Below are 27,665 nucleotides of genomic sequence, written 5' to 3'. Positions count from 1 at the left end.
AAAAACGTTTGGAATTACATAGTTTTCTAATAAATATAAAATATCGACAATCTGAAATTGCGTGTGCGAAGCTTCAGGCCATTAGCTAGTAATGTATATGTATACTAGTTGCATTGCCCGGGCTAAACACATGGAGCTTTATTGTCTGCGAGTTAAAGCAAACTGGATAGCGCTATATGACAGTGTGTTGGACTTAGAGAAATGTCACACAATTACTGTTTGAATGTTTATGATCTATGATTTTTTGTTTACCCATGGCGATCGGAATATTTATTATTCATTATTAAGACCATTAATGGAAATAAAAACTATCCTATCTCTCAAGTTGGAAAAAAATTACACATAAATGCCAATTTTCATCGAAATCGGTTGACTTGGTGAAGAGTTCACTGGAAACAAACATCAGGACACTGGATTTATATATATTAAGATAATCTTGACCACTCTCTGGTGTCCTGCGGAAGAATAAATCCAGCTGTTGGCAGGCTTCCAGGCGTACTGCGTGCGGTGCGTCTCACCTTTGTTGTAGGAGATGACGCCGAACTTGGCGCTGATCTCGCCAGGGGTGTTGCAGTCGCTGTCCAAGGACGCGGCGGCGGCCAGAGAGTCCGTCTCGAACACAGACTGCTGCACCAGTAGCAGCTGGTCCATCATCCGCCAAGTCGCCTCAATCTGCGGAAATTCACGTCCACTGTCCTATCAACACCTTCAAAAACAACCACTGCGCAGTACCTACATTATTTTTCACAATTTTCTCAAACTCGAATCCCAGAGGATAGGTACCTCAAGTATACCCCCCCGAAACCGAATCTAGATGTCAAGGGTCAAAAATAAAAATTTTTTAACCACGACGTTGAAACATTCTACCCTTCAAATGGTTGTCTCACAAAAAGTATCCAGAATAAAAACATATTGAAATTGTATATGTTAACATTACAATATCTTGGCCAATGGTAACAGGATAAATATGAAAAAAATTGACCTAGTAAACTTGAGTTGGTCAACAGTGTTTAATTTTTTAATTTACTTAATTTCCTTTAACATTTTTCCTCGAATATCAAATACTTCAAATACCACACACGACAGCACTCGGGATATGCAAGAAAATGGCACCTCCTTACATTACTGCTGCTTTTTGGAATGAGTAATAAAGAGCAGCACAATCAAAAATTGTAATTTACCATAATTTCTGAGAAACTATGATGTGCGGTAAACCCTCCAGGTGGTGTCCCCTCCCACCCCCTAAAAAATTGAATTAGAATGGATTCTATGGAAATAAACTCCCAAGAAGGTGCGAGTGGGTTCTGCCTGTAGACTTCCATAGCACAGCTTGGGGTCATCAGCTAGTGTATATATATCCTATTTGTTAATATATTATGAAATATCAAATACAATTAAAATAAAAAAATCTCATTAGGCACAACCTACAGGTGGAGGTAGACTTTATAACTTCCTATTTCTTTTTGAACATTCTGAAAACATCTGGACCATTTATAAAAATGTTTTATTTCAACGCATCCAGTATTTTCGTAGAATTTGTAAAAATATTCTCAATAATAATGAGCTTCAAATTGTCCAAGTGCAGGAAGGTTCTCTTCTATGCTATGCCATTAGTGAAAACACCCGTAGCTATAATATACCCATTTCGTCCCATAATCTAAGTAATAAACCATATATTCGCCCTATACACTATGGGTTGTAGGCATCGAAAAATGTTTCAGACAAACCATTTTGGCACCTACATAATATTTAGAAGATTTACACTAAATTTGAATGGATATGATGCTGTGCCCCAAAATGGAGATAACAATATTTATCATTCAATCCCTATAATTTTCCCACCCCTTGAAGAAATAATTGGTTGCATACAAATTGATTTTGACAACACCTTTCTGGTATTACTCTTATAATGTATATTAACATAAATATATACCTAATAATTAGTTTTGACTAACAAAATCCAAAATACCATGCAAATTTAAAATGCCAACTAAATTTTATAACAGATAAATTTATAAAATTACAACCACTAAAATATGTCTCCCCTTTAATTTAAATAGGTAATATTATAGTAATTTGAAAGAAAAAAATGGGGGGGGGGGGAAGTCTGTAAAGTCGGTTTACGGAAAATAATTTTACGTGATAACGTCATAAGAAAACATTGATGCAAAATTGCATACTTTTTAATTTTCAATTATTATTTACAGTTTTTGCAAATTTAATTTAAATAATTTGTTTAAATATAAATAATCACGAACAATTAGTTTAAAATCCCGCCTTAACCTGTTTGATATTATAGAAGATTTTCTCGCACGGTGGTTGGCCGGTTCTTGCACGCTCGGCTCAGACGGAACGTGACAAATTTTTTGTGCGTGCAGCCGGCGTTCATCGATTTATAAGACGTTATCACGTCAAAATTAATTAATTTGTTGTGGGTTAGAATCACCAAGATATCTCTACTTGGTTCATACACGTGAAGATAAAAGAGAGATGATACGAGCAGATCCCACCTGGTACTGTCACAGCGCCTTCCTACGACCAGAACTGCGGTCAGAGACTGAGACTCGCCGGGGGCGGTACCTTGTCGACGATGTAGTACTGGAAGAAGCGCGCGAAGCCCTCGTTGAGCCAGGTGTAGCGCCACCACTCCATGGTGACCAAGTTGCCGAACCACTGGTGCGTCAGCTCGTGGGCCACCACCGCAGCTATGCTCTGCTTGTTGGCCGTCGTGGAGGACGAGTTGTCGTAGAGCAGGTTCGTCTCCCTGCCGCCCAGAAGAGACAGTTATACCAAACAAACAACTTACACCGATAGCAGGAATATGGTTAATGCATCGCTTCACTAATACTTGCCCAAGAGTAATATTTCCTATCCACCATCGAGCACTTCACTCCTGAGCGTTGCAATTTTCGTTACGCTCCGATGAGTCATCGTCTCGACTTAACCTACAGACTCCAGACTCCACTGAACAATTACTGAACAAGACATGATTATAAAGTTGCATACAGCCACAGCGCTTGGACGATCAGGGATCTTTGACAGGGGGAAATGTGTGGGATAATCAAACATAGCCATTCTTGATGTCATTGAGTGGCCTAAATGTTCTCCTGGCTTGGAGGAGAGAACTCTAAGAATGAACGACAATGTAAACTTTCCCATTTTCACTACATAACTGAGGACATGAAATAGAATTTTCCTGTAACGAAATTCTAAATTATAGTATATAAACCGCAGTATGGGTCAAGAAAATTCATCATGTAAATACAATACCGTCCTTAAAGATGTTATTAACAGTATTAAACTACAGAAAATGTACCGTAGACCGTATTAAAACTTTCAGGGGACACAGTCGAGGGTGAAAGTCTCAGTTCCATCGAGAATGAGCCAGACCTGAAGACGTTGATACATCGCAACTCTCCAGTTAAATCCTTGTCATTTTTACATTTTGTGTGAATGCACATCTTAACATTATCATGGAAAATATGATAAAGTAAGTCACTTTCCTTGTAATTCGTCTAATCTCATTGTTAATAGGTATTCGAAAACGAATTGAGGTTATGTTGACTGTTCAGAACAGCGAGTACACGAAATGTTTCTCAATCATGTTAAATTAATGATCGCATATATTCGGTAGCAATTAACAAATAATATCGAGATTAAAATTAATTTACATCAGAAACAACTTATAAAATCTAATTATACATTTGTTTTTTACATATAAACAATCATAGTAGGTTACAAATGGCGCGAAAAATTTAAAACAAAACAAAAATGTTAGTTCAAATTCAAAATAAGGCACAGCAGCGCTAATAGCGGAAGTACAGTAAAGCTAAAATAAACAAAGGTTATTCCTATAAAGCTTCCACCCCATGGCTAATACTACTTTATCTACTCTATGACTATTGCATTGTCGCATATAAAAATGTCTTCATTACTTAAAATAATAGATTTAGGAAATGTCCTGATACGGCAGGCTGGGACAACGTTTGAGCCACTTTTTACCACGATTTTATTAGCTTCACCTGTTTGTATTGATAGACTATTTTCCGCTCTATTTTTAACCACATTTCGACGTCCGAATGTGATGAAATTTGACAAACTGATAAAGAACCTCTGACAATACAGTATTTTCATAACATAAACTTTAGTGTTAAGGGGGTTCCTCCCATTTTAGGTCAAGATTTTATATTTACAGTAATTACAGATAAACTTGTAGACTTTTTCAATTGTTTAACTTTCACGAAATGAAAAATAAATACAGCGCATACTTTTTGCATAATGAACCTCCAAAGTTACATTTTTAACATTTTTGGGTTGAACAAATAAGCAGAATTTTTATTTAATGCAGAACTAAAACTTTTTAGGTTTAACTGCAATGCCACTGGCCACTTCAAGAAATGGTTTGAATTTCTTTCAGAAAATATTAATTAATTTTACCTGGCATTTCAAAGTTCTCAAATTTGTAACGATTATGACAGCCAAGAAATTTTTGGGATAGAAATAAAAACCATATTATGAAGTAGCCAGTGGAATTGCAGTTAAACCTAAAAAGTTTCAGTTCTGCAATAAATTAAATTCTTCTTATTTGTACAACCCAAAGACGTTAAAAATATAACTTTGGCAGCTAATTATGCAAAAAGTATGTGCTGTATAAATTTTTCATTTCGTGAAAGTTAAACAATTGAAAAAGTCTGAAAGTTGATCAGTGATTAATATAAATATAAAATCATGACCTGAAATGGGAGGCACGCCCTTAAGGGTTGTATTAGGGGTCAGTTGCTGTTGGAAAAAAAACTGAAATTTAAATTTTATTCAATGGTAAAAGCTTTTTTTTTAATGTATGTTTATTAATTTCACCTTCACAATACTGTTCTGCCCAAATTAGTGCTATAATTTGTTTAATTAATAACTTATAATGATTATTAGTAAGTTATAATTAGAATCTCCAATGTTAAAAAATTTGATATTCTTGAAATAAAGTCATTTACAATTTGTTTCCTTAATGCTACATTTTAGCCAATGTTTTGGACATCCAACGAACATGATGCTCAATTTACTAGAGAGGGGAAAAGAAGACTTTACACACCTTGTAATCGTGCAGATATGGCCACCCCCTGCTTATATTTAACTAAAATAATGCCATTTTTTACAATAATTTTAAAAATTTCTTTCTTATAATAAGTATGTTACTAAAACCTTAAGTTGAGGAACTTAGTTTTCCTGATACACTCCCAATATAACTTGGCGTACAGCAGAGTGGGAATATATCCATTAATTAATTCATTCATTGCCTACGAACAATAGCTAGTTAATTCTAAAATGGTTGAATGAATTGTGTTTAGATAAGCGAAACAATAGTCCTGCGCACCTGTATGTGACGAGCCCCCAGTTCTCCATGGCGCCTGCGGCAAAGTCGGGCAGCGCCACTTGATCCAACTTGGGCAGGGCATACGCGATACCAGTGTAGTTCTTAAGCACTTCGAGGGACTGTGGGCCGACCAACTGGCTGTAAGCGCCCAGGCTCACGGCCTCAGGGCGTGCCCACGTCGCGAAGCTGCCATTGCTCAGTGACCGGAAGTCTGCGACCACGAAGGCGACCAGGTAGGTGGACATCTTGACTGTCTCATTGAAACTGTCCCACACCCGGTTGCCCAGGCTCGCGCTGTGGGAAGAGAGACGAGGCTTCCATTCATCGGAGGTATTCTACAGTGCGTGTGGTGCAGAACATGCTATCTCCAGCTACTAACATAAATAACTATGATAGGAAACAAGTAAATGCCAGGGCCATCAAACAAAACAAAGGGCCCAGAAGTAAATATTTTTCACCCCTACCTTATTACTTAATATAGGTACCACTTTTAAAACCATACATTTATAAAAATTGGAAGATTGTAAACTTCACTGGCAATAATTGTAAATGTTATCTGTATATATCACATAATGTCTAAGGTTTCCAATCATACAGTTGTAATTTTTACCCTATCACAGTAACCTCACGCATAAAAATTATTTTGAAACTCAACCAGGGACAAGGTATTTTAGGCTTTATCCCCCCTCTTCTCTTCTTTTTCACAGTCGGCGGCCCATTTACCATGATAACCTGCACAAATGCAGCCGAGTGAATCAACAAGGGGCTCAATGGTCCGCAACCAACGAAAACATAATCTCCCACACAATGTGGTCTGGCGAACTCAGTCTGAAATTGTGTCACACCTCGCTCCGTGGAAACGCAAAGACTCGTTATTGCTCGAGGTGGTTCGACTGTAAGGCCTAGTTTATAAACTATGCAAAATGTTCAGAAATAATATTTAAGATAACTATGCAATTTGCAATAGCACAATGCAAGAATTGTTCAACTTCCAAATTAATTTCAATTTTGCTTAGGTTTTCGACAGCCAAATTTGAAGAGAATTATTCCGAAAATTTTTAAATGTTTAGACATGTGCATAGAAACCCAAACCCACTATGATTTTTACTATCGGTATACATCATTTTTACACTTTTTAAACTTTCATACATTGCTAGAAAATTAGCTTTAAAATAAAGTTATCAATTTCTTTTGTTTTCGTGATAAATATGGACTATAAAAATAATCATGGATAAAAAAAATGTTTTCTGATTTTTAAAATTGTAAGTTATAGGGTTGGTGAAGTCCTGCAAATAGTGTGCGTTATAATCAACTGTTATTTTCTTAGGTTGGTTGCGTGTTGTGCTGTTGCATCATTGTGTTCCTTGCATAGTTTATAAACCCAGCCTTGGACTTGTGGAACGAAGGTTGACGAGTCTCGGCAATGCCAGTGCACAAACTTGCCCAGTGATAGCTGCTGACGCGCAAAGTAAGAACTTACTCTGGCAGCGACGTGGACGCCAGCGGCATGTTGGACAGCGCAGTCATGTTGCTGGTCCTCGCTATGTTTATCTTGAACGTGGCCTTGAAGGCCGGCTCGTCGAAGCAGGGAAACGCTCTCCGGGCGTGGGTGGACTCGAACTGGGTGGCCGCCAGCATCCTGCAGAAAGATATAACAATCATCATTAACACAACTCACGATCTGAGCAGCGCTTATACTTTGCAAGCCCTGCAAAAAATGGACAACAAATTTTGTACGGGTAATTTTTGGGTATTTTTTTTAAATTACAATGGAAATTCTACTTATTTACTAAATTAAAAAGTAATTAAGTAATTATTGGTTTTCTAGAAATTATGTATTAATTATTTTTCGTTTCAAATACAAACATGTGTTTCTTAATGTCTCCTCTTTCATGTGAGACACACTGCATTTTTTGCATAGTGCATACCAATATATTAACAGACTTTCAAAAGTTTTTTTTTACTTCTTTGTGTATTGTATTTCTTTTTTAGTTTATAAAATTTGCATCAGAGTTGAATAAATGTCTTCCTGTACCACTATTTCCATTTCCTTAATTTTTTATAAGCACAGAGACAAATAAGAATTTGGATAAGTTATTAAATATATACTTTTCATTCAATTAATTTTTTGATATATTTGTTCAACATTTAGGTTATTTAATTTTTTTTAAACAGTGTCATCATAAAATAACTTTAAATATTAAAACCAGTTAAAATAAGTTACTTCTTTCTTGACTGGCCTAGTTTAATATCTCTGCCACAAGTTTGTAAAGAGTTCGAGACTTTTTTGACAGGTACTTCAGCAAACACGATAAAAATTTACGCTGAATATTGTGATGTAATAAAAAAAAACACTTTCATGTAGCTTAACGATAGCTTATTAATTATTTTGTCGATTTAATAAGAATTTTTATCTGTCAATGTCTTAATGTTCGCTTGAGCACCTGTCAAAAAATGTCAAAAAAATCGACACCTTATCCTGAACAGAGTATAGGTACATTCACTTTGAAAACCCTGACTGATGCGAGATATCATGGACACTATCAGCTACGAGAGCTCTCTCTCTCTTTCCCCCCCCCCCCCTCCAAACCCTAAGCAATCCATTAAAAATCATCTGTCTTGAGCAACGAGCTCAAGATTTTTTTTTCTCATCAATAAACAGTGATCTCTGTGTGTGAAGGCAGAAATTACATTTCGCCCCACACCCTTTCCCACCGAAACTCATGTAAAATTTTTTATATAGGTATGATACTTCCATACTGTAAAAGAAATTAACATTTTGAATAAAATTAATGACTTTTTTGTGTGTCCTCTTGATCAACACGAATTATTATCAACTGAAGCCATGGGGAAGAAAATTGATTTCTACTGTTTTACAATTTCGAATTTTAGAATTGGCGATGTCTTGCACATTGTGTTCTCTATAAACGACTGTGATTTTTTTTATGTGACGTCTAATAAATCGATGAACGCCGTCTGCACGCACGAAAAAGTGTCCCGTTACGCACATTGTTCCGTTACGCTGTGTCCTGTTACGCTCATTGTACGCTTGCGCCACATCTATCTCTCTTCCACTCGACTGTTTATAAAGTGAAGTGAAAAGTTAATGTGGTTTTCATTGCTTATTACAACAACAATTTCAGCAATAAAGGTTAATTATTCTTGCATTTTAAAAATCTGATTACTAGTATAATTTCAAGTATTTATTCTTTCATTATTAAAATAAAAAAAGATTCAATTCTATTCATAAAGTATGCAATAATTTCATCAATGTTTTGTTATGACGTTGTCACGTTAAACTATCGTCCGTAAACCGACTTTACAGGCAACCAATTTTTTTTTTTTTTTTTTTGCGTTATGTCATTCCTTGTGTAATTCATGTATTAAAATTAGTGAAGCGCCGCGCGGTGTCGCCTCTAGTGCGAGGCGGTGGAGTGGTATGCAGTCTTCTCGTCGTGCGTAGTGCAACTATGAGATTTGAGATATTGGAGAAATACACATAAAGATGTCATGCAAGTACCTTGGGTGCTTTCAAATATCTCTATCGGAATTTTCATGCCTAAAAATTATCCTGAAAACACACAATTAAACTATTTTTAACATTATAAAAATACATTTTCAAAAAAATCTGGAAACAAAACTCATCCGCCCTCAGTGTATCCCTAAATGCTCGCATAGCTTGAACAGTTTTCAAATTGGCTGGTTTATTTTTGATGTGTAAAACATCAACTCTCAGTATACAGATTTTGGCAGGCTGGGGTTTAGTATTTTTTTTAAAGTCCCGAAATTTAGCTAAAAACTCGATTTGCGTCCAATTATAGCAAACAGCATTATTAAAAAAAAATTCTACATTAAATATATTGTCCCGAGTTTCGTATTATAAGGCTATTTGCAACATGAAAACACATGAATTGGCTCGATACCAAGGTCAAATGTTACACATCTCTGACGAGTACTGGAACACTCGCTGACATTTATATTTCTGAAGTTCTGCACACTGTATGTCAGTGGCGGCTCCAGAGGGTAGACCGAACAGGCCCGGACACTCCAAAAATTTCAAAATTGGAAATAAGACCTTTTTAAAAAAAATCATATTAAATATTCGGTTTATTTTGAAAACTATAAGAAAAGTAAATTCATATTTTCATTACAAGAAGTAATCATCTGACCTTCTGAGGGAAGTCTGCCACAAAACTTACCATTTTGCAACTGTATTTAAAAAATTCCCCGGACCACCTTCTGATATTGGGGCCAGACCCCATGTTAAAGCTTGGACTCCCAAAACTATACGTGAGCCCCTGCGGTACAGTCCAGGCCTACCCAAAAAATAATCCTGGAGCCAACCCTGCCATACGTGTGTCCAGGTAACATATCCAGGAACAGTAGCGGATCCAGAGTGGGGGCTGAGGGTCTCAAGCCCCCTCCAAAAGCATCTGGGTCCACTATTGTATTAGTGTTTGCCTTGATGAAGCCTAGCCTCAGCTGGGTCAAGCCCCCTCCCAAACCAAAATCCTGGATCCGCCACTGTCCAGGAAGACATGCAAATGAAGAAAGCGTGCCGGACGAGAGAGACCTGGTCTGGTTGTCGGCGGTGTACGAGCTCCGGTAGAAGCCGTACATGTCGTCGCGCAGCTCGCCGGTGAACTCGAAGACCAGCTCGTACCGCGCACCCCGAGCCAGGTTCTCGTTCAGCCGCAGTACGAGCAGGTTGCGTGTGTCGCCGCTGAACTGGGTGCTCACCACGCCCAGCTCGCGCACCGGCGCCGTTGTAGTCCTCACCACTGTCCTGGTCACCTGCACATCGAGGGCGTGTACATGAGGGACAGTTCCTGTCCAGCGCTCGGGCTAGCAGGTCGCTATTTTACACGAGCTCCGCGCCCGAAGGATCAGCCAGGTACATGAGGGAGTGTAGAGGTGGCCAGCCATTTCCCCTTCCCAAACCACCAGTGAGCAGAGCACGGTCTTAAGGGGTTAGTCAGGCGTGCACAGCGGGGCCCGCAGTTGTAGCCCCGCGGCATGGCACCCCCCTCCGACCGGGGTGTTTGTGTGAAAGGATCTCAGCCGGATGTGTGACAAGGGCAAGACATTCCGAGCGGTGAGTCTTCTCAGAGACTCGAGTGGGTTCATTGATAGAGCCACGGACGAAGAGTAAGAGGAACTGCACATGCTTGATGTCTCCACTTGGTCCCAGAGTGAGAACGAACAGTCACGCCTAAGTGCGGCTCTCACCGCACCTCTACCAAGTGCCAGCCCACCGTTTGCCACCTCCACCCCTCCCATGGAACAGGCGGTCTCTGTAAATGCAGAAAAAGAGGTTTCTTCCTCTCATCATAACTCACCCCATCCGTAATCCTTGCGGAAGGTACAGTTAAGCTCCCCTCAGAGCCAGGGCCTTCAACCCTCGCCTCATCGAACGGACCTGGGAGGTTGGTTAAATCCCAACCTGCCAATGCAACTCAATCCTTCCTCCTCGGCCTGCCAGCGGAGAGTTTGTCAGTGACCAGCACCACCAGCTCTCCTGGGGTGTCGTGAGGGGAGCAACCCCACCCCCTCCAGTCAGATTAGATCTGCAGGGCAATGCGTCTGATGACAATAGAGAGTACATCCTCGTCAAAAAAAGGAAAAATAAGAGGGGAAATGACTGTGGGCGAGACAACTAACATTGTTCCAGCCCCGAACGAGACAAACCCCAGCATGCTACATCGCTGGTGATACGAGATGGTAGAGCAGGTTACCTAACTGTACCTGTAGTTTGACCAAGTATGCAAGGAGAAGTGTAGAGCAGACTACACTATCGGGTATACCCGGGGCCGAATGCTGCGGTTAAAATTTAAGACAGTTCAGGAATTTAAGGAAATAAGAAACTTAGAGCGCAGATCGGACTACGCGGAGCACTGGCACAGCACCGACAAAGAGAAGTTGGTGTTGGTCTGTGTCCGCGAGGTCCCGCCCTGTGTGAAAGCATATGAGTTCCTCCAGGCCTTTATAGACGAAAAAATACCAGCCATCACATGCGAGTAGATCACATAGGTGCGCAAATAGGGTGCCTCTAACCAACAGCATTTTCTGCCTACTCCAGTCTACATACTGCACCTGGCCCCAGGCACCGATGTGCAGTTATGTTCAACATTCACCGTCCGAGGATCCCACAGATTGCCCAGTGCCATAGATGCCAACACTATGAGCACTTCAAAACATTTTCAAGTGGCTTGCACACTGTGTGAAGTGTAGGGGGGCGCATGTCACTGTGGCCTGCGCCAAAATTCTGCTTGTGCGATGGTCACACAGCAAATTACAAACAGTGTCCTCGGCACCTCGAGCAGGGTTCAGACTCAGGCTCTGCCAACACGCGAACAGTGAGCGAGCCAGCTCAGTGCAGGTCCCCTGTGGTCTATAGTGGGTGGGTACGAGGGGGGTAGGGGATCGGCAACAGCCCCCCCCCCCCCCCGGGCCGCAAGGCTACTCGCTACTCGGTGACATTTAAGCAAAAGTAACATGCCAAAATGTCAGTTCCTAAACCAGCAGGGACTCAAGCAATGGTGCCAGCCGGGGCCAGGGGAAGCACGGGTCATGCGGTGCAGAACAACCATGGCCAATCTGACAAGCTACCGCCTGCACACCAGCAGAACGTCCCCCTCCTCGTTCCTCGACCATAATGGGACCGGCGGAGAAGGTCTGGCCTGGGCTGTTGAAACCGCGGGACACAGTGCAGAGCGAGCAGTAGGTAGTCCAGAGCTGCCAACATCACCTTCCCCTGCCCCTGCAGCATTCGCCTCCGTTTAAGGTCATTGTAGAACGGACCTCAGTCTCTCGGCATAGCCTCTCCCCAAACACCTCCGAACCACGCTGTTGCACTTGCAAAGTCGCTGCTTTGAAACAGGGTTAGTAAACGTAAACTTCAAAACCACGTTTTACAGAAAACTTTCTATATATTTTAAGGTTTTCAGTTTATTGCATTCAAATAGGCCAAAATATTGGCAGTATACAATATAGAAGCATCCTATCCAGAGACGACTCGTGCGTAACTCTCTGACCACTCCCCTCAACTCCATGGGGCCAACCTTACGAATCCAACATATTCGCGCCCCTGCCAGGTTGTATATGTTGGTCCTGCAAGGATAAATTTGCATGTAAAAAACTCAGCACATGCTAGACTCATGTGATTAATGTGAAGTGCTTACTTGTCACTTTTCCACGTGTGACGTCGTGTCTGAACCTTTTGACTGTACAGTTTCTGTCCGAACCTGACCTTCAAATGCTCCATTTGTATCCTTTCCTAATCTCCGATAGTAGCATATGAATTACTTCTTACAATTAAGGTAGGTATGTTAGTAAAATATTATGAAAGCTACTATCTAGCGGTCGGGCCCCAAAACTACTTTTAAAAAAAAACTAGGGGTGGTATTCCAAGATGTTTGGTAAGGTAGCGAATAAGCATTGTCTTATTAGGATACAACCGTATACAAAACATATCCAAATCCCTGTAATGAAACAAATTGGCGACAGTTTTAAAAAAAAATTGGTGCCCTGCACAGGGTTAATAAACTCGTTTCAACGCATCCAAGAGGACGTTTTGCAACCATCGATACAATAATTGTTACCGCAAAATTCCTAGAGAAAGCAGTCCGTGCCCATGCCCGTCGCACAATAATGGAACCACCTTACTAATTTTCTCAAATACTTTTAAAGTCACGATTATTTCTTGTTATGTACAAAATGTAGGTATTCCAGGATAGTTTCGCTTTCATAAAGTTGCAATTAACACACACCAATATGTTTGGTATGTCCCCCGATGTTCATAAAAATAAATATATCTGTGTTAATGGCACCAGATGCAGTTCCGCCAATTAACGAAAAAGCGAGCTCAGCTCATTCGCGGAATTAGGGCAATCAATCGGCCCCGGACAGAACACCAAAATCCGTTGCTTAAAAAATAAGAGACTGGCCATGTCATATCGTGCACTAGGAATACGATTAGTGTACAGGTGTAGCATATTTAAAATCTTATTTTTGTGTCTTGGAATACCGGCCTAGGTATCCGTCTCGGCATTAAAGAGTTTCTCCCCCGTGAGTACCTGCAGGTAGTTGGCGTGCAAGGTGATGTTGTCGGTGACTTCAGCGGCGGTCACGGAGATGGTGACGTTGCCCGTGAACGCGAACTGCTGCGGATGGAAGGGCACCAGGTAGAGCTGGTAGCGCTCCGGCACCACGGAGCGGGGCAGGCGGTAGCCCGGGGAGTCCGTCGACTGGGGGACGGCGGACGATGCCAGCAGGCACGCCGCCACCAGAGTCCAGGCCAGGGCCATCCTGTGGACACACTTGCCCGGTGGGACTGACGTGGGGGCAAGGCTCGCTGGAAGGAGTTCCACTTGCATCTGTCCCGTTTGACGCGCTCCGTCGATTGCACTGCACTAGCCTTTCCAAAAGCAATACTATGCCAGTATTTTAATAGAGTGAGGCGGGCCGCACACTGAACAATATGCGAGAGAGTCTTTCAGTACTCGCTACAGATGTGAGGACATCTAACCTCGGACACGTATAATTCTTTAAAATAATTCTGAGCATGATAAATATATAACAAAAAATTGTGTTTCCAACTACATTTCGTGACACGAATCACACATAGTTTCCGCTATAATTCGCTGCTGAAGGAGCTCCGTTTACTGCAAAAAAAACCTGAAAATATTTGATTTTCGATAGTGAATTTTACTATAAAACTACCCATCTTGTTAAAAATCACTTAACAGTTAATACCATAAAGTACTACAAATTAAACACACCGAAATACATTAATACTAATGGAAAAAATGTCAATGATACCCAGTTTTATTTGGAATTTTCATAAAAAATTACATAACAAGCGTAATTAGAAATATTAAACCTTGGTCGAGAAATTATGTGAAAGTTTGGTTTCGTGATATTTTGGTGTTTGCATTGAATGGTTAAATGAAATTAAAGTTTCACGAAACTTAATTCATTTAAAACTTTTCCTCAGTGCGTGGCCTGCCTCACGATAAATTTAGTAAACTCGGCGTGTGTGAACGGAGCTGTTTAGTGAGTGAGTTAGTCACGGGCCTTACACTTCTTCCAGTCCAATCCGATCTGCAATTTAGGAAGGGTGTTCGTTAGTCACCCTCTACTATTTCTTTCTTCCGATCTTGTCATTAGTCAGTGCCACTGCGACTCCAGTCCTGATCAAACACTCGTAATGACTCCATTTTGTAGAAACAAAAATTGGTGTTGCTATTATAAAATTGTTGTTCCTTCAAACGTCCCCATAGTCAGATGCGAAAGACCGTCCGATCTTTCTAAATCGGATTTTAACTTCTATTTTTGTTAGGACGATCAACGTACACGCTACACAATTTGCCATTTTCATCCTACATTTAGGCCATCGGATCGGGTTGGATTGAAAGGTGTGGAGGGGCCTTAAGGCCTTAACCCTTGCGTGGTTTCTTCTTAGGCTCTGGTATGTGGTACATTTGGGCGGGCCCCTAATGTATGTGGCCGTTTCTGTTTGTCACAAAAGAGAAGGAATAAAAAAATGGCAGAACACAAAACACACATACTTAAATATATCTTAGCACATAAAGAAACAAAATTACAAAGTACTTCGAATAAACAGCTAAACTGATCTTTGATTGGTGCAAAGTCTTTTTATACACTTTTTTTACACTATCGCCGTTTCTCCCTATGGTTCTACAAGGATTCTAGCTTCACTAAGGTCTACATAGGTACTTGGAATATAGAATGTATCGCAGCGACTACACAGTACAAACTGACAAAGTTTCTTATTTGATAACTAGAGTACATCCACATTAAGTGAAAATGAAAATCCTCACTCAGTTAAAATTATTATTAGGGTTCACAAATGATGCTTCAAGTGAATTATTCCGTCGACTATTTTTTCCCTGCAAATTTCTCAAGTAGAAGACTTTGTTACTTTTTTATTTTATTTGAATGTTTAATAATCTTTCAATTTAAACCAGTGCGTATTAAAGAGTCGACCTGCGTTCTACACACATATTATATTTTAAGATGTTTCATTTTAAATTGCTGGTTACACTATACGTCATAAAACATCTTAAATAAATCTTCCCTATTGTAAGAAACATTCAAGGCACATAGGCTACAGATTGTGATGTGTCTCGTTTAGTTACGAGTTGCAGTCCGAGAGCTGCACTTGAATCGACGATAGTCCGGATGCCTCGACTTGCTAGCGAGACGCGCAAGCGCTCGTGACCATCTAAGAACCTTCCGGATTTATTAAAACATGTTTTTATTTTGCATCCGTCATTGCTGGTTTACACTGTAAAAATATTTATACTTTTTACAAGGAAAATCCTTGCAAACACAGTTGTCAACGATATCACTTGTACAATGGAGAACAAGGCTGTGCCTTACAATTTTACAAGCGATATCGTTGGCAAATTAGTTTCCAATGACTTTTCTTGTAAAAGTACAAAGAATTTTTTTTTACAGTGTATGTAGAGAAACTTCAATAACGGACAAAAAATAATAGCCAGTCATGGGGACTGTCGGCAAAAGTGAAAACTTAAAACTTTGTTTTAAAATATGTTATATGACATCACGTCTACGTCAAATATACGTAAGAAAATGATTTTGGTATTGTCAGCATGATGTAATTTATCCTTACATCATTTCTAAGTCACAACAGATGTCAGTGGTATGTCAAAATTAAGTAAAAATTCTTTACCTAGCTATGACTTAACAGTGATGTCAGACCCAGGTCATGTGTTCACTGGGTATACACAAATAAAACTTTTCATGCGGTCAATTTAACTTCACTTACTGCTGCTACAGTATGTCGGTGACGCGAACTCACAAGATTTTACCCACCGAAAAAGAGTCCAACAAGAACATGCTACAGTCGAGTATATACGATGTATTAGTGTAAGTATATGTATGCGTAGGCCTATACACGTACACAGGCCGTTGCGCGTCGCCAGTCTGGCGCAACACGTCACTAGCATGTCGGAGACGTGAACCCGTAAATCGCTCAACGCGGCTAAAGAAGTTTTCACTTTAAAAACTGAACAACACACACAAAAAGAGAGAGAGAGAGCGAGCGAGAGAACACGCAAAAATCGCAGGCGATGTCAAAAGTTAACCAACTGCACAGAGAATACCATGGAAGGAATCAGTCGAAAAAAAATACCACAGTACAGACGAGAAATTCGCATCACGGACAGCCAACTACCTTGCACAACACAGCCACAGACAGGCGGACTCAACAGTGATACTAAACGGATAAAATGGACAGCACAGCGACGCACAGCAATGACACTAAACAGACATTCCGTGCAGCACAGACGAACACAGCTGGCTACCTAAGACAAAACAGTTGTGACGTTTCGGGAACGGACATCTGCTCACGTCACCAGGCACAATCTTCCCCCATCGCAAGAAACATCAAAAAGAACGAACCTTCCGGATGCCGATGTGTCCGACGAGGGTTTGCTTCACTCTCGCCCCACCTCTGACGACCTGCAGGAACGCCAAGCGACTAAAGCGGGTGGAATCACGGGCCGACTGTGCCAATGACAGCTCACCGGAGCCGTCTCTCTTGCAAATCTTAATTGGGCCTCTATAAAGATATCTCTTAACACCGAAGACTTAGCGCGGCAAACAAGTTATCTCGCATGAGCTGGATGTTTGACGATCACGTCACTCATTCGAGAAAAAAAAAACTATCGCGGGAAATAATGACAGTGACGGAGTAGAATTTTCCCCCACCCCTCACCCTTTCGATATCATGCATTAGCGGGGAAGATAAATGAAATTTAAAGTAACATATGATACATCTTGTTCGTGACTATCGTTGTTACGCAGCGTTTGTTATAACTATTTTTTTGATGTGTAATATCTTAGCTCTCGGTATACGAAATTTGGTAGGAGTAATTTCGTGAATGCGAAGGAAGTCAAGGAACGGAAATGTGTAACAATCACGGTGCTGCCATCTGTGGCGGATGGCGCGAACCAAACGTTCACTAAAGCAAAGGGAATCGTTATAGTATTAACTGTTTACTGCATTTTTAAAAAAGATCGACAGTATTTTAATAAAATTACTTGTCGGAAATTAGGTCCAAAGCCGAGGTTTAGTATTTTTTCAATTTTTTTTTCCCCGCTCATATCGGAGCCGTTTCATTATATAGTTAAAATTACGTAGCTGCTCCAGCAGCGAATTCTAGCGGCGGGTGTGGAAACTAAGCGTGATTCGCGTCCAGAAACGTAGTTGAAAAAACCAATTTGCTGATATTTATTACCACTTGGCATGATTTTAAAGAATACTACGTTAAATTTAGTTACCGAATTTCGAATTCTAAGTGTATTTGCAACATAAGAACACTTAAATGAGCTAGTTTGACGTCGTCCCGACCATGGCCTCTAAGCCCGTGCTCAGCACCGCTAGTACCCGATCCCATTTTCGGAGCGCACCCCTAGTCCAGCGGGAATGAGTCAGGCGAGCGCCTCGGGCGTGACCCCAATAGACTCAAAGAAACTTAAGGGCACGGAACCCCGGGGGCTCGAACCCATAAAACAATTAAGTACGAGACACTAGGACATAATTATTAATGCGCAGGCATTAAACAAGTGCTTCGTAGCCACTCCGTGCGAGCACCGCACGCCCGGAGCGGACAACGAACCTCATTAATTTTCACCGTGGCAACTGGCCCTTATTAAAGTGCCCGTGATAATGATCAAGTCGGATTAGGAGAAATCCCACTAAAACAATTCACAGTGAGACAATATGTGAATAAATTTACAGTCGCCAACTTGATGCCACAATTCAAATAATTAAATACTCTAAAACCATTGTTAAACCTTAAGCACCCAATCACCAGGTGATACCTTTTAATTGGGCACCTGGAACGTGTTTTTAGCTTATAATAGAATAAATTAAGTTAATATAAGTTTTTGGCGCCGACTCACAAAGGAGGTGAAAGTTTCCCTCCGTTGCGATGCGGCCATGTTCGGCAGTCTCCAACCACTCCGCGCCGGGCCAAGACGTGTGTCCGTGAGCAGCCTTTCACTTTGTTCCACCGATCGTTCATTCTGTAGTCTCTTTAATATCTAAACCTTTTCTTTTTACTTCATTGCTGCTCACGTCGACTCAGCGTGTATTTTGCGGACTCGGGCTTATCCCGACCGTTTTCCTTAGTGGTTCCGCAGCGCGTCGCGGACCACGCCACGTACGGCACTGACCGACTCCAGCCAACGCGCTTTCGCAAGACCGCGGCTCATACGCGTGCCGGCTGCAACCTCAAGTAAGTGTAAGGTGTAACTTAGGGCCACGCAGGGACGTCGGAACAGGGGGGGGGGGGGGCAGCAGGGGCGAGTCGCCCCCGTGCCTTTATGCATGGGGGGGGGGGGGGGGGGGGGGGGTGCGAGAGTAGCATTTCGCCCCTCTCCTTTTCCCAGAATAAATGTTTGGTCATAGTAGTATTTTTCAGAAACCAGTAGTTGGAAACGTTGCATTGGTGATCACATTGATTAGAAAACCAAATTTATGATTGTCAATGTACTGTAAAATGATTGCAAATTCCTAGATGGTGTTGTATTTAAATTGTACTACATCTACTGTCAGAGTAGTATTTAATACATACTACGTCATAAAATTCCTGGAATGGTATATTTAATTTTTTGGTTCGGAAACTCATTAAAAAGCACAATTTTGCATCTAAAATTACAAATTTTTCCGGGGGAGGGCCCCCGGACCCCCCGCTCTAGGACTGAGGTAAGTATGATACATCTTTTCGCCCCCCCCCCCCCCCACAATCATGAAAACGTTCCGACGTCCCTGGGGCCACGCTCACTGAGCCCCCGAACACAGAAAGTTAACGTTCGGTACTGGCCGTCTCCAGAGGACTCGTAATCGCGCCCCGCGAGACTGCCGCGACGAATTCATCGTGTCATATTAGTGTCATGTTTTGTTCTGTAATCAACGTATGTTAATGCCTAACTGTACAACGGCTCAGACGCCGCATAGCGCATTCGCATAGTGTTTGTAGCGGTTCTGCCACCGCGTAGAGTACGCATCGGGAGTACTGAGTAGGCACCCATGCGCACCACCGGAGAGAAATCCGTTAATTAAACGCAAATCAACATAACCGGTGTCGCTTACGATCATTTCGCGCCACCCCGTCCTCCACACAGCCGAGCGGCCTCAGGGGATTTCAGGGTAGACTTCAAGCCGCGTACCTGGCGGGGCATGCGGGGGCAGAGGACCCACGACCCACCATCAACGGCCTAGCGTCCCACTAGCCTGGCGCCCCCCCGGACAACAGCAGCCCATAGCGCCCATCAGGTACCTCCCGGGCCTTCCACAGAGGCCGGGTGACGGCAGTTCAAATCTCCATGCTGGTCCGAGATAAATTTTTTATTTTAAATCATTAACTATATGGGTTTAGTTTTTTTTTAAATGTAGACTTTCCTGTGCATTAAAATTTTCTTTACCTATGCTGTTGTAAATTTTTCATAATGTCATTGTGTTTTTGCATATTTTAGCTGTAAAGGTAGCCTATATCACCAAATTATAATCAAAAGAATTATTTATTAAAAATACATTAAAGTTTACAATTTAATTCCTTAGAAATGAGAAGTTTTTCCCCTTCATTCTTTTAAAAAATACTATCGTCCTTGGTTAACCATAATTTAAATCTTCCTAACTTGTGTTTAGTTCATTCTGACACTTGATGCAAGTATGATTGCCAGCGACACTTCCATATTAGCTAATGTCACTGTGTTTTCCAGTCTCATAAATTAATACATTGGCTACCTGTACTTTAGCCTGGCACAATGGTCTGGAAGAACTGAAGACAGGAATTAAACAACTCAACTTTAGCTTCACCACAGTCACTGCAGCAACTTATCTAATGCAGTGTGTAAAGAGGGCTCAGTGACTATAATTAACACATGTAAGTAACTGTTGTCTTGAAATGACTTCAACGTATGCACTGCCATTGTTTAATGCACGCGAGAACCTTGTGAGCCAACGCTCTGAAGGCCATAAGCACAAAGCCAGTTTTAAAATGGTTCAGCTTTATCCATTATATAAGTATTTGTGTTAAGCAACTTGGTAACTTCATTGTGACACAACAGCGTCTATTCTTTGAAACCATGGTTCAGCCATGGGGAAATCTATCAAGAGTTTGTTTTGAACAATAAAAAAAAAAACCAACCAATCGTAAAAAGCACATAGGAAAACCTGTCAAATAATTCTGTTTTATGCCAATTTAATGTTCTTTACACATGAGAACTTAGATTACAAATGCAAATTAAGTATCAGTAACACATTTTAAAATGTGTGTTTAAATAGGTAGGATTTGTTTAGATGCAACACTCTTACAAAATATTCTAGAGTCTGTAAGTAGTAGGTATGATAGAAATATCCACATATTTTAGCAAGGATATCACAATGGGTGATAATCACTCTAGATATTCTGATGCTTAGATTCAAGCTTCCTCTATTCTTCTTTAGAACAGAAGAGGAGTTGTGCTAAAAGTAAGCTGGTTTCCTCAGTAGACTAAGCTCAACAAATTACTCTTTTTTTTAACACGCTTTTATTAGCTTGACCTATATGTCGGAATTAAAACTTTCCATTCAATTCTTACCCACTTTTCCAAATCTGAATGTGTTGAAATTTTGCATACATATAAAGAACCTCTGACAATACAGTATTTTGATAACTTAATACCTTAGAGTTAACCTGATAGTTTTGTAAACTGGTTCACCAGTTATCTAAATCACATAAGATTTTTTTATTATTATTTTAATAACAATTGTAATTCGGCACATTTTAAAGTCTGATATTCAATCAATGTGAAAAACAAACTAACGTATCAACACTAGCAATAAGATTAATAACAGCCTCTCTTATCACAGCACAAATGCTGGGTTGTTATGTTATCAGTGCTTGAGAGCCTTGACAGGTATAATTATCTAGAACATACTGCTTTTTATGATTGATGAGACATTTTTCTGGGTTGAATGATGTTGAAAAGATATCACTGATAGCTTTCACCCACTAATATTGATACCATTAGAGCTTTATTCTTTACATCATAACTGCTAGTATTTGTAATACAAATCTTGCCGATCTCGAATCTTAGAATATCCAGTTGATTATCAGGGCTCAGACTGTTTGCTGGATCAGACAACACTGCGACAGTGTGCCGCAAACTGTATTGTCATCACATTTACTGTGGGCCTCATGGTCCGTGTGCCAGAGCCGAGCATCGAACCAAGGTCCCGCGAAGAGTTCCAGGCCGCAGAATGCGGCCCACTACCTCTTAACTCTGGTTGTGAAATGGGGTTTATGTGTGGATGTATGTAAAAAAGATGATACTGAAATTACTTCTAAATTGTTGTTAAATTTCGTTTCTATTGGCAGGATCGCGATGCGGACTCGAACCCACACACTGCCGAGGGCAATGCGATGAATAAAGAAGAGGGAGGAAATAAATGAGATGAAATTTGAAAAAAAAAAAAAAACTGGTTTCAATCCCAGTGTGAGCTGCTTCAGTCGTAATGCCTGCCCTGTGCTCCAATTGCCAGAGTTTGTAGATTGATTACGCAGAGAGTGTGCATCAGCCTTGGAAGATAGTGCGCATTTGTCGGTTTTGAATTTTGGTTTTGTAATTACTGGGCTTGCAAAATGTGATGATAATTGGTTGTGGCGCGTGGGAGTGAGAGGCCTAACCACTGTTTCAAAGCGCCAATGAGGTGTTTAAAAAAAAATTAAAAAAAAAAACCTTGACCAGGGATATAAAACACAACTTTTCCTAAAACCATCTGCAACCGATGTAGGTAATTACTTGTGGAGATGAGTGAGATGACACACTACGCAGGAATACGGCCTCAACTCGCTCCAGGAGTCTGCTAGCCATGTGTTTGGTTATTGTATTTTTCATCGATGTTCAAATATTTAGTACTGTGTTTGTACTCAAGTTTTTTTTTGCAACAGAAATTTTTTTTTGAAGTTAGCACTACCTAAATTAGGTTTGTTTGCAATTGTGTTTATGATACATTTCCATTCAGATGTAATTAGCTTGTCTTACACCTAAAATATGTATGCATTATTTTTTTAGCTCCTTTATCGGTGGAAATATTGGTAGATCTGTCACATCAGTTTAGGAAAACCGCTACGATATTGCGTAACCATTTTAAGTATTAGATGGCAAATAATAGAGAAAGCACTTGAAATGTAAGAAAAAGGAGGAAATTGTAATCCTGACCAATACAATTATAAGTAAAAATATGAGACATGATGTTACATTTGCTAGTTAGCAGAAAATTCTAATTTACTAATTTTAACTCAGCAAAATTATTCTGCTGTGGCGAGATATTTTATTAGTGGTTTGAGAATACGGTGATGTGGGCCACTGTAAAAACATAAATGTCTAATCAAATGTAAAGTTTTTGTGCAGTTACTACACAATGAAGATCGGTAGCAAAATAAATCATACATTTGACAAAATGTGTCAACTATACATTAAAACAGTCTTTCTCAAGTAGCAAAAATACTAAAATTTGGTTTTTGTACATAACATACTCTATGGAATCAATTATAACACTCATAAATATTTTATTTCTACTTTGAACACACACAAAATACAAAAATATAACATTTTATTTTGTACAAAATTTAACGTTTGCAATAGTAATTACAAAGAAAGTACAAAATGACTGTTGCACTTAACACTCTCATGCACATACAGAAACACAGAATAGGTAGTTGGCAGCTTGGCACATTGTTTAGGTTACAATATCTTACGGAGTTTAGTACAGCTGGGCTTCAAAACAGATAGTGTTTGAAAGTTCTTAAGTAGCATATTTATTGTGTCAAACCACTTATTATTTTTTCTGGATAGTACTGTAACATATACACGTGTAATATTTTTTTATATTGACTGATTTTGTTATTTCTATCGGCCGACCATAAGTCGGATGAGGAAGGTCGTGTGTGACGCCGCCTGTCTGCGAATCGTGCGAGCCAGCGTGGATGCTCACAGCGCTGCCAACCTGACGAGCGCAGCTGCGAAGGGGATGCTCAGCAAGACGCGGCTCACCGTGACCCGGCTGCCCGCTGACGGGGCGGTGGTGCTGGGGGCGGTAGGCGTGGTCGTGGTGGTTGTCGAAGTCGTAGTCGATGTCGAGGTGGTTGTCGAAGTCGTAGTCAATGTCGTGGTGGATGGAGTGGTGGTTGTCGTAGTCGATGTCGTCGTGGTACTAATCGACTCCTCGTGCCGCAGCCAGCTGAAGATGTCCTCGCCGTGCGTGGCGAGCCACGCCAGGTTCTCCTCCACAGACTCCAGCGCCCGCCGCGACGAGTCGAGGGCCGTCCCCAGGTCCTCCCCGTTCGCTTCCACGAACCGCTTCAGCTGCGGAAACGAGCCAATGATCAACTACGGTTCAAAGCCTCGTCCACATAGGGGTTGTTTAAAGCAACAGGGAGTGTCGAGACAAGAATGGAAACAGTGTCTAAGGTATGTAAGGATCTCCGGAGGAAAAAAATTTGAGTTTGACCCGCAGGAATCGAATTCGGGCTGACTTGGTGGGAGGCGAGAGATTTTAACAACCGAGGAGAAAACAAATGAAAACTTAAAAAATTCCCTCCCAATGAGCTTTACTGTTTCGCTATCATGCACAGAAACTTGAGGTGTCAAGACCTCGCAAGATTACTGAAGATAAACAACCCACTTGACCACTTTGGAAGTAATTAATTGTGGTCATGCAAGCCACAGCGATTAATGTCACCGGAGGATCCCTACCCATTCAGGATTCTTAAAAAAATAATATTTGATTCACCCAATTAAATCACTGTAAATAAAAAAAAATAATTTTGCTTTGACAAAGTTGTTTTTGAGTCAAGATCTTGTCATTTGTCTTAACAACAGGCTTTACGCCAAGTTGGTTACATTAATTTTTTTTATTTTATTAAAACATTATTATATTCTGCCAATATTAAATTTTATGACTTTGACAGAGTTTTTGTTTCCAACAACTACAGTATTTTGAAATGTATTTTTTGGTAGCAAACCAACATCGCCTAATCTCTGTGCAGGGTTCGTGGCCATACTTAATTTAAATGAAATGGTTTGAGTTTAACATCTAGTTGACATTGATGTCATTAAAGATGATGAGGGGAGATGTGATGCTAATGGAGCATCGATGGAACAAATGGGAGAACCCCAAGAAAACTCGCCACAGCCACGTTTCACACTTGCGAAAATTCCAGGGAATAAAACTCAGATCCCCACTAAACTGCTGTGGCTATACAACCATAGTTAAAATTTAGTCAAAAAAATGAGGTAATTTATTTTCAGACGCGTGGTGTATGTTGTATATCCTGACTGCAACTGCTCACCTTCGTACTATGACTTTGTGTAATCACACACGTCTTTCTGTAACACGTGCACACTCTAGTGGCCTGGCTTTCTACAGAAACTGCAAATGGTCTCAATGTGTCTGAGGCGATGACACCATGATATGATGTACTGATGGGTTGAATCACAATTTTCTTGAATCCGAACCTCGAATTTGAATCTCAGACAGTACGTGAATATACCATTCGAATCCATATCTAGGTGTCAAAGGTAAAAATAAAATAATGAACAATAAATTAAAAATATTATCGATGACACTGAAACATTCTACTCTTTAAATGGTTGCTTCACAATTTCAGTTTCAACTCAGTACATATTGTATGAAGAAAAAATTTGACATGATCAAAGGTTATCGGTGTCAAATTTTTAAATTTACTCTATTTCCTTTTGATATTTTTTAAAATCTTTTTCCTCGAATATTGAATCCATTGAATAATAAGAATTTTTAATAGTATTTGAGGATATAAGGATTTGATTGGCCCAACCCTAGTAATCAGTAATATATAAGGAAATAAAGTAGTGTAATGGAACATAAAATGTTTGCATCTAAAAAATTATAGCTTTCTAACTTTTTTTTACACATGCTATAAAATAGCTTTTGTTTTAATTTTTTTTTATGTACACTGATAATGGAACAAAAAAACATTATGGTAGTTGCTTACCGCATCTGCCTGTTCTCTTTTTGACAGCTGTGCAGCGATTCCCGTCAAAATATTCCCGATAGAGTTCATGCCACCATAGCTGAAAAAACACAAATGCACGCTCACAAGTAATAACATGTACTGCCACACTTAAAACGAAGGACGTGTTAAAGAGGAAGATAAAATTTTTGTATGGCGTTGGCCGTTGGTAAATGAAACAAGTTGGACATTTATAGTATCCAGAAGAAGAAAAAAAAACACACACACACACACATATATAAAAAAAAGAAGATTTTGTTTTTACAAATACACATTAAATACAAATTAAATTAAAAAAAAAAAATTATGTCACAACAGTGTGAACTACATCATCATCAAAAAGATTATGTTCAGATTTTTAAATCAAGAAAACATAAATATTTTAGATGAAGCATAAATTATTATTTTAATAGAATATTAACTAAAGCTATGAAACTTGGTATGTATGTTGATGGTTAAAATAAGGCTTTGCAATTTTTTTTTTTTAAATTTCCAAGCAAAACATTTTTGGTCTAATGTGATAGTTCAGCATGATTGAAAGTGTTCATTATGTACTATGGTTCTTACAATTCTGAAATACTCTTGTAGTTGTTCATGAGGAAGTTAAGGGCAATGTCCAGCCCTCCTGGGTTGCTGTAAACTGCCGAAAAAACACTGGCAGCATCCTGCCTGCGTATTCCAGAGTTCTCGCTGATAGAGCGGCTCAGGTATCTGCGACCATGCACAAAAATACGTCACACATGGGGAAAAACACTGTTGACATTGCAGAAATTAAATCTATAAACAACTGAAAAAAAAAAAAAAAAAAGGCCTGAATTTATATACATTTTGGTATAATATATGTTTTTAGAGGATCAAGTTAGTTTAAATAACATGAATTATAAAACGAAGAGGGCAGATTTTATGGTTTTATTTTTAGCCCAATCCCATTTTTTTTTTTGGTTTTATTGTTCTTAATTTTTATAAACTCTGTTTATTCATAAGATAGAAAAATTTACAACAAATATGACATTTACTTGTTCAATGATACTTACTTCACCAAAACAGTGTCATTTTGATTGATACATGATGCACTTTTACAATATAATAATTTGTAATAAGCATGTCTATGACTGGGAACAATAAAAATAAATCGGCAAGTATTTGTGCGTTTGTAAAATGTACGAACGGCATAATGTAAAACTTAAGTCACTTTTTTCCCCCATAATCAATTTATTACATACTTTTCGGTAGTTTTCTTTGTGAAATAATTTACATTCAATGAACTTAACATTTAAAAGATTAAGTTATTTGGAATCTAAGTTGAGTTCTGATTAATTTCATGATTTTTATGTTGCTTTATGGTGTATTAACTTGAATTTCGGTGTATTGACAAGCTTTTCGGCGTTATTTTGGCTTTATAACAATGCATCATATAATCTTGTCCCTAACAATAACACAGTAGAAACAGCACAAATGGTAACTTGTTGCTAAACTATACAAAAGCAAGATGCTTAAAATTTCAGGAACTGCATTAAAAAGTACCGCGTAAATTTATGATGATATAGGTAATGAATGAGGTTCATTGAAATTGCGAACTTGGAAAATAACTCGCATGCAGTACGTACCTGTTTATGATCACCTCGTTGGTGGTGCAGCCCAACACACTGATGAGCAGGACTTGCTCCGTGCCGGAGTTGGACGCCTCGTAGCGACGCCACAAGTGGTTCCACTCATCGACTCCGCCGTGCCTGAGGGCCGTGCAGTACGCTACCCTGCTCACGTCCGGCAAGATCCTGGGGGGAAGGAAGGAAAAAAAAAAAAAAAAAAAAAAAGAGTGACCTCGTACTCACCAGGATGTCCAAGGAAAACAACCTACAGGACTAGGCACTCATTTTCTTCGTGACTCTCCAAGCGAAAACATTTTACTCTTGACGCAGTGTGAATGATCGGAAGCAGCTGGAAACCAAGCAAGCATTTTCAAAAAAAAAGTAAAACTGCTTCATATTTATGGTTAATGCTTACTGTTTTTTTTAAAAAGTACTTTAAAATAGAAGAACACCTAATTGAACAATAAATTTTTTTTAATTTATTTATTTGCGAGGCTTAAGGCAAGAGGACCTACAAGATTATAGTGGTCTTCAAACCACTCAGTGCTCGTAAATTTGAGCATGCCGAAGTGTTGGGTTTGAACTCATGAGCTTATCAGAGTCACCCAAGACCCTCAG

The 27,665-nt window shown here is 39.9% G+C and overlaps 2 protein-coding genes across 2 annotated transcripts in view; both read right to left on the bottom strand.

Moving 5' to 3' along the window:
- Positions 1 to 16,965, bottom strand: part of LOC134535044 (aminopeptidase N-like) — a 36,738-nt gene extending 19,773 nt beyond the window's left edge. The window contains exons 1-7 of the mRNA XM_063373880.1: positions 16,817 to 16,965; positions 13,444 to 13,675; positions 9,942 to 10,162; positions 6,849 to 7,007; positions 5,369 to 5,662; positions 2,581 to 2,764; positions 519 to 672 (exon numbers count right to left, since the gene is read on the bottom strand). Coding sequence (XP_063229950.1) covers positions 519 to 672; positions 2,581 to 2,764; positions 5,369 to 5,662; positions 6,849 to 7,007; positions 9,942 to 10,162; positions 13,444 to 13,674 — 1,243 coding nt within the window. The 5' untranslated portion in view covers position 13,675; positions 16,817 to 16,965. The remainder of the gene's footprint in view (positions 1 to 518; positions 673 to 2,580; positions 2,765 to 5,368; positions 5,663 to 6,848; positions 7,008 to 9,941; positions 10,163 to 13,443; positions 13,676 to 16,816) is intronic.
- A 5,995-nt stretch (positions 16,966 to 22,960) lies between these two features.
- LOC134535042 (uncharacterized) overlaps positions 22,961 to 27,665 on the bottom strand; it is a 168,431-nt gene continuing 163,726 nt past the window's right edge. The window contains exons 102-105 of the mRNA XM_063373878.1: positions 27,066 to 27,233; positions 26,026 to 26,169; positions 25,441 to 25,519; positions 22,961 to 23,773 (exon numbers count right to left, since the gene is read on the bottom strand). Coding sequence (XP_063229948.1) covers positions 23,399 to 23,773; positions 25,441 to 25,519; positions 26,026 to 26,169; positions 27,066 to 27,233 — 766 coding nt within the window. The 3' untranslated portion in view covers positions 22,961 to 23,398. The remainder of the gene's footprint in view (positions 23,774 to 25,440; positions 25,520 to 26,025; positions 26,170 to 27,065; positions 27,234 to 27,665) is intronic.

The sequence above is a fragment of the Bacillus rossius genome, chromosome 8 (assembly GCF_032445375.1).
Source record: "Bacillus rossius redtenbacheri isolate Brsri chromosome 8, Brsri_v3, whole genome shotgun sequence".
Classification (NCBI taxonomy): Eukaryota; Metazoa; Arthropoda; class Insecta; order Phasmatodea; family Bacillidae; genus Bacillus; species Bacillus rossius.
Note: the sequence above shows the minus strand (reverse complement) of the source record. Positions and strands in the feature narration are given on the sequence as shown.